The sequence below is a fragment of the Leguminivora glycinivorella genome, chromosome 9 (genome assembly GCF_023078275.1).
Source record: "Leguminivora glycinivorella isolate SPB_JAAS2020 chromosome 9, LegGlyc_1.1, whole genome shotgun sequence".
In the NCBI taxonomy this organism is placed as follows: domain Eukaryota; kingdom Metazoa; phylum Arthropoda; class Insecta; order Lepidoptera; family Tortricidae; genus Leguminivora; species Leguminivora glycinivorella.
This window is the reverse complement of record NC_062979.1, coordinates 15,610,479-15,623,300: the sequence shown is the minus strand read 5'-3', so window position 1 is coordinate 15,623,300 and position 12,822 is coordinate 15,610,479. Positions and strand designations below refer to the sequence as shown.

Below are 12,822 nucleotides of genomic sequence, written 5' to 3'. Positions count from 1 at the left end.
TGCATAGCTTAAAAACGGTTACAGCATTTTTTTAGAGCATATACGATAGTATAAAATTGTTTAGTGTCTTTGCGGTTATTAAGCTATGTTTTTAGATTATTATGCAATGCTCAGTTACGATTACTATAAACACGTAAATTTACTTTGCCGTTATTAAGCCATGTTTTATGTATTATTCAATCCTAAAAAACGGCTAAAGTATACTTAACCGTGTTTTAACAGTAAAATCATACATATTTTAGGAATTATTTGCATAACTTAAACACAAAATGGCGAATTTCTAATAAATTAAACAATATTTAATTAAATTGATTTTAAATAATGTTAGCGTGAATTTAGTTTTAATTTAAGAATAAAAGAAATCTGGACTAAATCGACACATTTCCTAGAGATATGGGATTTTATGTTTTTTGCCCATATCTCAAAACTATCATTTGTGGGTTAGATGGGTTTTAGTGATAGGACGGCAGCATAAAACCTGTCGGTCGGACCAAGACTTATAACTTTGTACTTTCATTTAATTTGGATCGTGTTCGACTACAATACTAGTTACATAGTATGCGAATTCGGCAAAAAAACTTGTGTTGATCGGAATAGTAATAAATATACGTATTGCTGCATAAATGGTTTTATTCTATTAAGGAAGTAACATTTATCGTTTATACATCACAATGTACAATGGGGGATGTCTGAAAATTTTAAAATCGCCTGATATTTTTTCTGGTGATAGGAATAAGCATTTCTATTTACAGAAAAAAGTTACTGATTTTTTGGTAGCACCATACATTTTATAAAAATAAAAACGTGTTGCTCGACTGCGCGTACGACCCACTTCGGCAGTTATGAGATTTGTCTTAGTCTTTAAAAAATTCCATTTTGAATCTGTGCTGGCCACAGACACTGACAGTTGATTGTCAGCTTGACATTTTCCTCGGAGAATTCATAACCATATCTGGTGAACTATTTATTACTGTTTTCGACTCATTTTCTCTCCCTGGCCTCTGATTTTGCCTCCTTCTACGACTACCTTCGCTCTCGAACCCCGGACGTTGATTTTACTGGCTTAAAACGACGACCTTTGATATTAACCTCTGGACCTGATTCTGCTTGCATTAACGAAGACGTTTGCTTTTAAACACTGGACCTGATCCTGCTGAACTGTTTACGATCCGTTGTGCCTCCCTGACTTCTGATTTTCCCTGACGATCATCGCTTTTAAGTTCCGGACACTATTTGTTATAATTAATACAAGTACATAAACACGATATAAGGATCCCAAAACATGCTTTATACCAACTTGTTCTAAAACCAACCAGAAAAATCCAGATTTAAAATTGTTCATATTAAGAAAGGAGCTGAAGGAAAGTTGGTGTCAATAGGTTGGCAGGAACTGCCCAACCAGAGTGCGATTTTGCTGTGAAGACCACCTGAGTGTAAGATACCGTGTCTTGTTTACCAACCTTAAAATGCAGTTACACGCTGGCAATAATATCATAAAAAAGAAAGCCAGAAATATCTGACACGGTGGCATTTTTAAAAAAATTTTTATAAAATGTGTATTTTTTGGATAGACCAATAGGAAAAATATGGTAAAATACATTTTTTTTTATAATTTGCAATGTCCTATAATAAAATATAATTGATTTATTGTGTTGTTTTATTTTACTTCTGAGTTACATAGGTGTGTGTCATGTGTGTCGAGTTACTGTCAAGTTACTATCAAATTCAGTCGGCTATGGCTTTCCATATTCTTCTATGGCCCTCCATACTGTTAAAGCATGATTAACAGCACTATAGTAGATTGTGTTACGAGGGAGCAAAATTGCATATTTATAGCGAGGATATAAATTGAATTGTGAACAAAGTGAAGTATTCTATATGTAATTGAATACTGAGTGTAGTGACTGGGATTCGAAAAGAAAGGGTTATTTTCTTCCCTGCACTGTGAGGAGGGTGCAAAGAGGCACTTTTCCTCTTTGCTATTAGGGACCAAAGTGATACTTTTCCCTTCAAGGACACATTTTTTTTACATGGTTACATAACATACCATTTTTTATGTTCATATAACATATCATTATATATAAATTTCCTAAAAGTTGATGTTAATATGTGTGGCAAATTTAATTCCACCTTGTGTCTTAACACTTGAATCCCTCACTACGCTCAGGATTAAATTTAAGAATACCTTGCTACACTCAAGATATATATCTCATTTTTCTCCCTTGTTGCACAATCTACTATTGCTACCATTTGACACTTTTTTTTCATATCATATAAGCAAAACAAACACACACCACAACGCACAAACTTCAAGTGTTTGTCAATAAGTCCCTCCGGTCGATCCTCCGTATCTTCTGGCCGAAAACTATAAGGAATGAGAATCTGTGGAGTATGTGCCGACAACCTCCGATCGCCCAGGAAGTGGCTCAGCGGAAATGGAGATGGATCGGTCATACCCTTCGAAGAGGAGCTACCAACAGCGCCAGTATCGCGTTTGAGTGGCGGCCTCAAGGAGGAAAGAGGGCCCGCAAACGCCCCGTACACACCTGGAGGCGGAGCGTTGAGAACGAGCTGAGGGAATATGGACTGAGCTGGAACGAGGCCAAGGCGGTGGCTCAAGATAGAAAGGCGTGGAAGGATCTTGTGGAGGCCCTATGCACCTATGGAGTGCCTTAGGACATACAACAACAACATATAAGCAAAATACTAAAATATGAATCAGGTCTGTTGTAAAAATATTATGCACTTAATCGACACTATTTTTTTATACATAATATTAAAATATGTTACAACATAAAAATGTTCTCATAGCAATATAGGTATTAAGATTTATAAGATTATAAGTATTAAGATTTTTAGTTATTGAGAACTATATTTGCAGTGCCCTTACAGGGTTCATAGCTGTGCTATACCTACTGAAATGTACCAATGATAGCAATAAAGAATTACTGATTACTGATTATTACTTATGTGCAAACACTTTCCGTGGCGTTAATATTTTATACAGGCCAGACAAAGTTATTGAACAAAAAAGTGTCACTTAATTCCCTCCTAACAGGGCCGAAAAGTACCCTTTCTGAATGGGTGATGTGAAAAGCAGTATTAGGCGTCACATCGCAAACTCATTTCCTTTTTGAGCACTAACTACTTAAAGCAGACAATAAACCAACAATCTAAAGTTATTTGTTTAGGGCACAGGTCCTTCTCTAGTTCTCATCTGTAGGCAGGTGCGCTTATGAATCACTACTAGGAGTTAGCCTGTTTTCACATTACCCGATCCAATATCGGATGTCGGAAGGATTTCAATGGAAAAAATCCAAGACGACGCCTGTAATGTATGGGATATCGGTCCAACATCTGGTATTAGATCGAATAATGTGAAAACGTACTTATGGGTGCTAAAATGAGTAATAATGTTAATATAGATCAAGACAAATTTATGTTTATTACACTCTTATTAGAGTTCATGTTATTACATGTAGTTGCACTTTTCAAAATTAATGGGATACACATTCTCTGTCCAAAATATCTCTGCATCTTTCATCAATTTCTTCTTCACAGGCATTGTGTTTGTCGCTGTTCCACATTTTGGCAAATTAGATGAACTAGCTCTTACAAAATCGCTAGTACCTATCCACGTTTTCCCAATTCAATGGGCTTTAAAATTGTAATCAGGTCCGGGGTTCAACGCAAAGGCCGTCGGCAGCAAGCAGGGCAAGCACACGTCTTCGTTAATGCAAGTAGAATCAGGTCCAGGGTTTAAAATCAAAGGTCGTCGTTTTAAGCCAGTAAAATCACGGTCCGGGGTTCGAGAGCGAAGGTAGTCGTAGAAGGAGGCAAAATCAGAGGCCAGGGAGAGAAAATGATTGTACATAATATTATATATACACTCGCATAGCTTAGTGATACAGGCATGTGATAAGAAAAGTATTCTGAATGTGAAAGGAGGTAACGGGTACGAAATATCCCGAAAATGAGGATGGACTGAGTGAAAAATAGTATTTTATACAATCGTGATATAATACAAAGCTTTTCAGTCGAGTACCATGTTTAGGCCACGAAGCTTGCTGAGTGGCCTAATAGTACGGTACGAGAGTGAAAAGCTTAATTATATCACTATTTAATTGTATACAATACTTTTTCTACGAGTCATCATCTTCATCATCGATGGACGGAAATATCATCATTCATGCAAGTTAAAATTAATGTTAATAGAGTCCTTCACCGTTGTATCAACATCGAATTACCTAGCAACCAATTGTTTGTAATAACCGTCTCTGATTGGCCGATAACGCGATAGATAAAAAAAATGTGTTTCAGATGCAGGAAAATTTGCCAGGTATCGCAAATTAAAATTAGTATAGACATAGTATGAAGTTCTATTTTTGAAATTATTACAGTTAACTAAAGTCAACTATAATGAGCTTATTATAATTGAGTCGGAACTGCCATAGGCCATAGAGTATCCAACACTGAAAAGTTAGCACTTATAGTTTAGTCTGTGGTGTCCTAATTGACAGATTACAGTCGACAAGTAGAAAAAGATGATTATGAAGATTACACAAGTAGATAATGAGGTGACAGGCTAGAGAAAGGTGTGAAAGAAGATGACTGGATACTTCCCCAAATGATTGAGCGGAAGGACAAGCAAATAATGAGTGTATAATGTACGTTAATGTGAAAATAAGCTGCATTTATTACTACTCCCTAACCGACCCCGACCTGACGACCGGTCTGGCGCAGTCGGTAGTGACCCTGCCTGCTACGCCGCGGTCCCGGGTTCGAATCCCGGTAAGGGCATTTCTTTGTGTGATGAGCACAGATATTTGTTCCCGAGTCATGGATGTTTTCTATGTATATAAGTATTTATATATTATATATATCGTTGTCTGAGTACCCACAACACAAGCCTTCTTGAGCTTACCGTGGGCTTCAGTCAATCTGTGTAAGAATGTCCTAAAATATATATTTATTTATTTATTATTTATTTATTTACTACTGATATGTATATCGATGTCGGAGCGGTCAACTTAAACCTAGAATCAGACCAAAATTGGATAGACTCTTGATAGACTTTTAATAACACAGCTAGACTTTTTTTGAGATATTTGTATGTTATGTTCAGATGTTTTCGAGAGCTCCAACATATGGAAGCAAACTGTTCATACTTGAATCATAAAACAAAAAACCGGCCAAGTGCGAGTCGGGCTCGCGCACAAAGGGTTCCGTAGCAGCAAATATAATAAACCAATAACTTAACCAAAATTACAGTTAAATCAACCTATCTCAAAAACTATAAGAGATACTTTGATCAAACCAAAAATCGTTGAAAGAGTTAATTAGCATGCATCACCTCTATTTTTTTTAGAATTTTATACCCCGTAGTTATAAAAATAGAGGGGGGGGGGACATACTTTTTACGACTTTGAGAGCTGATATCTCAAAAACCGTTCACTTTAAGAAAAATGTTTTTAGAAAACTTTATATCATTTTAAAAGACCTTTCCATTGATACCCCACACGGGTATGTACATCGAAAAAAAATTTTCATCCCTCAGTTACATGTATGGGGGCCCCACCCCCAATTCTTTTTTTTACTATTTAGTGTCATAATTTTGTAGCGGTTCATACAACACATATTCCCATCAAATTTCATCACTGTAGTACTTATAGTTTCCGAGTAAATCGGCTGTGACAGACGGACAGACGGACAGACGGACAGACGGACAGACGGACATGACGAAACTATAAGGGTTCCGTTTTTGCCATTTTGGCTACGGAACCCTAAAAAAAAACGTCAAAAGTAAGTATTATTGTTATTTCTGTGCACAGTTTATTGTCAAAGCTCAAAGCAGAGAGGCGTGAAACTTTGAAAGTCGTTCAGTAAGTTAAGGCAGTTATTTTTGTTTTAAGGGTGGTCATACTAAGCAACTTTTCTCGAGGGACCAACCATACCATACCAAAAAAACAAAGTATTGTTTTTCGCAATTTCGAAGTTTGACTCAGTAGACTATGCATAAAATAAAACAGCCCATATAAGGTACGGTAACTTATTCTAAAAATGTCATTAAGTCATTGTAGGCCTTACTCTTTAGCCTCGTTTCAAGCTTTTTTCGCTTTTATTACTAACTAGCTTTTACCCGCGGCTTCGCCCGCGTAATAAAAGTATTCTTATTGAAACGTTTACAAAAAAATAAGATTTTCATTTGGATCCGTAGGTTTCTTTGTAGGTACATCTGTCCGCGATTATTTCGATTAAGGTAAAGCGGGGCAATTCTCGACTGGGGGGCCATTGTAACTGATCTATTTGCTGTACGGTCAGCCAAGAACCTTACACTGCTTTTTGGCTGACTTGGCTGACTGTACCTTACACATATTACTATTGTTTTAAAAGAAATTCTTGCAATGATTGTAGAATTGTTACATAGCGACCACAGCGTAGGTAGTAGGTACGAATATGTATGTATTTTACCTATATAAATATTTATACTGGGGAAACTTCATACAACCCACATAGCCAGTATCTCGACGCTATGGTCGGTAGGGTAAAAAGTACTTCCTTGCATTATCGCTTACAATTTTTTCCATTTTGCTTATACTTATTGCAAATGTAAATATATAAAAGGCAAGCAAACAACGATCTTCTTACAGCACATTGAATATAATAGTTATCACGGATGCAGGATACTCGCCGATGCCTACTTACTAATCCCTTCCCGCTGAGCCACCTGCATTTTACACTGCCTAGATAGCGATTGCCGACCGGAATAATTTCCGACCCCAATCCCTATTCTTATCCCCGTCCCTATCTGTATCCTTGTCCCCGTCCCCATCCCCGTCCCGTCCCTGTCCCTCCCCTATCCCTATCCCCGTCCCCGTCCCCTATTTTTATCCCGATTCCTATCCCTATCCCTATCCCTATCCCTATCCCTATCCCTATCCCTATCCCTATCCCTATCCCTATCCCTATCCCTATCCCTATCCCTATCCCTATCCCTATCCCTATCCCTATCCCTATCCCTATCCCTATCCCTATCCCTATCCCTATCCCTATCCCTATCCCTATCCCTATCCCTATCCCTATCCCTATCCCTATCCCTATCCCTATCCCTATCCCTATCCCTATCCCTATCCCTATCCCTATCCCTATCCCTATCCCTATCCCTATCCCTATCCCTATCCCTATCCCTATCCCTATCCCTATCCCTATCCCTATCCTATCCCTATCCCTATCCCTATCCCTATCCCTATCCCTATCCCTATCCCTATCCCTATCCCTATCCCTATCCCTATCCCTATCCCTATCCCTATCCCTATCCCTATCCCTATCCCTATCCCTATCCCTATCCCTATCCCTATCCCTATCCCTATCCCTATCCCTATCCCTATCCCTATCCCTATCCCTATCCCTATCCCTATCCCTATCCCTATCCCTATCCCTATCCCTATCCCTATCCCTATCCCTATCCCTATCCCTATCCCTATCCCTATCCCTATCCCTATCCCTATCCCTATCCCTATCCCTATCCCTATCCCTATCCCTATCCCTATCCCTATCCCTATCCCTATCCCTATCCCTTATCCCTATCCCTATCCCTACCCCTACCACTCAATTTCAATCAATCAATTTGAAATCTTGAACCAGAAGTATAGATAAAAACTAAACCTACACTTATGGCTATTTTGGATATTTTAACCCCATTGCACAACAACAGGGGAGAAAATATCTTTTTCATCACATTTGCTGTTTAAAGGTATCATTACGTCTACGTGTACTGAAGCATAATGTACTATTTTATTCCCAAGGGAATAATGGATTTAGTTTTAAAAATTAATACAATCCGTACATACTTCAGGCAAAGGATGTTTCAATCTGCCAAGGATTTTTATTGCACAACAAAAATTTTACTATTAAGCTATAAAATATATTATACGGTATGAAAAATGCATTTTATTTATGTTTTACAATTATTTCAGTGTGTTTTGCATTAATTTCGTAAAATTTGACTCAGATAAATTGTTATAATTTACAATCAGACAATTACTCTCTACTCACGCTTGACCGCGGGCGTACGCGAGGCACCCACCGTTGCCTAGCAACGGAGAGTACAACATAAAAATAAGTACAATTTTAGTTCAATTATTATGATTTATAATATGCTTTTATGAACGTTGCATTTAATTTATATGCAGTATTTTCGTGTTCGTTTTCGTTCAAAAAGTGTTTGTTACCAAAAACAATGGATTTAATATGAATAATCTGATGTAGATCAAGATACACTACTGGTCGCAAGTCGCAACGCCGCCGGTTGAATGTTTTGCCTTATGACTGTTTCCTCTGTATTTTTCTCTCAAATGTGATGAAAAACATTGTGTGTAACTCGGGGAGTATGAATATTACTAACTCGAGTCTTTAAATCGCTCCGGCAAGCCGTCGCGATTTAACTTACTCTCGTTAGTAATATTCAACTTCCTCCCCTTGTTGCACAATGTACTATTCCACCTCATTAGATTTTAAAATCGTTGTATTTATCGTGATCAGCGACCCGATAAACCATAAAAACGATACCCATATTGTGTTTTTGACTTTACCTCCTTTAGGGGTCAAATTTTCAAAAAACCTGAAACATGTATTTAGTCATATGTCTTTAGGAATCCTCCTGTGAAGTTGTCCCTGTCCCTGTCCCTGTCCCTGTCAAATTATCATGCTAGGAGGTGAACTTTGAAAAATCCTTTCTTAGTGCTCCTCTTATGGCTATGTTGGATATTTTAACCCTATTGCACTACAACAGGGGGTAAAATTTCTTTTCCACCTCATTAGATTTTAAAATCGTTGTATTTATCGTGCTCAGCGACCCGATAAACCATAAAAACGATACCCATATTGTGTTTTTGGCTTTACCCCCCTTGCACCCCTTTAGGGGTCAAATTTTCAAAAAACCTGAAACATGTATTTAGTCATATGTCTTTAGGAATCCTCCTGTGAAGTTTAGTATAAAATAGTACTAATCTTGTTTCCCCATACAAACTTTGAACCCCCATTTGAGCCCTTTAGGAGGCGAATTTTAAAAAAATCCTTTCTTAGTGCTCCTCTACACTATATAAGGAACCTACGTGCCAAATTTGACATCTCTAGGACCAGCGGTTTCGGCTGTGCGTTGATATGTCAGTCAGTCAGTCAATATCTTCTTTTATATATATTTTTGATATTTAAACCCCATTGCACCACAACAGGGGAGAAGGTATTTCACTTCCGCCTCGTTAGATTTTAAAAACGTTGTATTTATCGTGATCAGCGACCCGATAAACCATAAAAACGATACCCATATTGATTTTTTGACTTTATCACCCCCTTTTCACCCTTTTAGGGGTTAAATTTTCAAAAAACCTGAAACACGTATTCAGTCATATGTCTTAAGGAATCTTCCTGTGAAGTTTCGAATAAAATAGTCAAACTAATCTTGTTTCCCCATACAAACTTTGAACGCCCATTTGACCCCCTTAGGAGGTGAATTTTGGAAAATCCTTTCTTAGTGCTCCTGTACACTACATAAGGAACCTACGTGCCAAATTTGAAATCTCTAGGACCAGCGGTTTCGGCTGTGCGTTAATATGTCAGTCAGTCAGTCAATATCTTCTTTTATATATATTTTTGATATTTAAACCCCATTGCACCACAACAGGGGAGAAGGTATTTCACTTCCGCCCCGTTAGATTTTAAAAACGTTGTATTTATCGTGATCAGCGACCCGATAAATCATAAAAACGATACCCATATTGATTTTTTGACTTTATCACCCCCTTTTCACCCTTTTAGGGGTTAAATTTTCAAAAAACCTGAAACACGTATTCAGTCATATGTCTTAAGGAATCTTCCTGTGAAGTTTCGAATAAAATAGTCAAACTAATCTTGTTTCCCCATACAAACTTTGAACCCCCATTTGACCCCCTTAGGAGGTGAATTTTGGAAAATCCTTTCTTAGTGCTCCTCTACACTACATAAGGAACCTACGTGCCAAATTTGAAATCTCTAGGACCAGCGGTTTCGGCTGTGCGTTGATATGTCAGTCAGTCAGCTTCTTCTTTTATATATTTAGATATAAGATAGGCTCAATCACTTAAAGTCGGCGGAATTATTCCGCCGTCCCCATTGTACCATCGGACTCTTAGACGCACGGCCGGTTTCCATCCTTACTTGGTAGATATTCCGCGAATTCGCACGAAGCGCTTCGCTACTTCTTTTCTTATGCGCACTGCCAAGCTGCTTATTTTCGAGCTCATATAAACCGGCAACCTTCAAATCAAGGGTGAACAGGCATCTTCTGGGCGAGCTCACTCCATCGTAGGCCAAGTCTTTGCCTTTGGCTAGTCTGTGCTCAAGAGTAAGCCCATTTATAATAATAAAAAAAACTTACAGCAAAATGGTTTCTATATTATCACACGTACCAGCTTTAGCCGCAGCGAAACTGTCCTCAAACGGTACGTATTCCACTTTCATCACGAACAGGTAGTGTTCACCCTCCATGGACGCGCGGGCTAGGGCGGAGGCGAATGCCACCTCAGTTGTAGACTACAATTATTTATGTACATACCAGCTTTAGCCGCAGCGAAACTGTCCTCAAACGGTACGTATTCCACTTTCATCACGAACAGGTAGTGTTCACTCTCCATGGAAGCGCGGGCTAGGGCGGAGGCGAATGCCACCTCTGTTATCGTGTTCGGCGGTAATATGGCACCTGGAATTACACACGTTTCATTTAATTTAATCGTTAGGTATATTAAATTTCATAGCAATGTGTGAGTTGCAAAATATTCTCTTTTATTTCAAAATGTTATGAATAATTTAATTAAAGTACCTATTCAGTTTCAAAAGATCCCGTTTCCTTTTAACGATTGTTTTGATTTAATGGTGCTTCCTCACTGGGCTGTTATAAATGTTATACAGGGTGGTTTCAGTGAAAATGGCCAGTGTGGGAGCACCATTACATAAATATTTTTAACTATTGAATAATAAATTAATTAAATTTGGTAATAAATATGTAGAAATAATACAAAATTTCTTCAGTATTATCAAAGAGGATCGATTATTAAAGAGAGTTACTGTCAAAGTAAAATGTGTAATCATGACATAGTGCATAGACTGCCATCTCTCGACACAAGCTTAAAACTTTTGAACCTCAGTTTTGACAATTTGGCCCATATTGTTAGCTTGATATGTGTTAAAATGTCAAAAATTAGCGCCATCTAGCCGAGCGTTCCCCAAAGGTGTAATGCCATCTAGGCCACCATACCTTTTTCTCTATGGCTTTGAGGTACGTTTTTTTCTTAGACCTTATCCGTCTATACGGATTTACATATGTCTTTGGTATTATTCAACTTCCTTCTTTCTTTTGAAAATTATCCTTGGTATTAGAAGTTTGTTTAATTAGTGCGACTTGCAATATTAGGTATATTTAGTACTGTTAATTGATATTTTTAATAAGTAAATATAAACTTTTCTCAACTTTAATAGAATAATTTAAAATAAATAATGAATATATCCACCCAGCCACGTGAAAATAAAAGTAAAACAGAACAGAGAAACAATGAAACGACTTTCAAGTCCGCATTAACAGGCTCTTACCAATATTTATCGGAGTTTTAAGAGATTCCAAGTTCCTGAATGCAGCCTCACAGTAGCCGGCAGAAAGCAGAATTGTTATAACTGTCACGTAATTTATTCCTGGAAAATTCAAACGCCAGCGTTCAAACGGAGCTTGCTTACAAATTCAGTTATGGCAATATGCGCGCGGCGTATTTAATAATCCGCCAATATTTCATTTCATTCGGTTCGTAGCACGTGGTTGTAAATTCTTAAATATATTTTGCTTTTCGAATACCATTACGATAAAGAGTGGTATAAAACAGTTTCGTAAATTTATCAATTGTTTGACCGGGCCGGGTTCGGGGAGAAGGTCCGAACCGTTCGTTTTTTAAATAATTACTATAATTACACAATCATCAAATATAAAGCGCCGAAAACTGCGGTCCAGACCCATGAATACTACCTGCTTTTTGATCGATTTTTTGATCGAAATACAATTACGATTACAAAAAACATTTGTGCTATTGTACTCGTATTTCTAACAATTTCTGCATAATATCACTAAATTTACGACAGGAAAACCTGGAAGATATTACGAGATAATTCGCATTTTATAGTCTATTCGATAATAGTGCCTGGAAATCTTTAATATCAGCATCAATATCGACATATAGATCGTAAAATAATAACGACTTTATAGATAATAAAATATGAAAACCCAATTCCGAGTAAATTCACGCCAAAGTTTGGACAAAAGTATAAAAGTAATACTCGCCCCGGTGCGCCATTTTCGAAATGAGATTTTCCTGGATAAAAGTAGCGAAATGGAACAATGAGATTCAGTGTGCCCAGATGTCGCATTACAACTTCGTCTGTCCGCCAGTGTTTACACGGGCCACGGCAAACATCACTTTGAATTGCGACAGAGTGCATAGATGCACGACAGTGCACGCTTCCGACCGGACACTGTGGGCTGAGTGCCCATTATCACAGCTGTGCACGGCAATCGGGTTAAATAAAAATAGATTTTTGAAATTAGGCCGCGAGATTATGTCTGAGCGCTAATACCTAAATTAAATCGTTCGAGTTTTTCTAGAATAGGCTACTTGACCCTTTTTAAAGTCTATTTTATATTATTTATTACTGTTCAATTAACGCAAAAAAAAAATACTACCATTACGACTTGAAAACCACAAAAAACATTTATAAAGTTTACTTTAACTTAATTAGACAAAATCA

At 37.6% G+C, this 12,822-nt stretch overlaps 1 protein-coding gene across 1 annotated transcript in view; it reads right to left on the bottom strand.

Moving 5' to 3' along the window:
• LOC125229865 overlaps positions 1-12,525 on the bottom strand; it is a 58,152-nt gene extending 45,627 nt beyond the window's left edge. Inside the window, exons 1-3 of the mRNA XM_048134803.1 lie at positions 12,359-12,525; positions 11,623-11,721; positions 10,592-10,735 (exon numbers count right to left, since the gene is read on the bottom strand). Of these exons, the coding sequence (XP_047990760.1) occupies positions 10,592-10,735; positions 11,623-11,721; positions 12,359-12,371 (256 nt within the window). The 5' untranslated portion in view covers positions 12,372-12,525. The remainder of the gene's footprint in view (positions 1-10,591; positions 10,736-11,622; positions 11,722-12,358) is intronic.
• Positions 12,526-12,822: the final 297 nt, after the last annotated feature.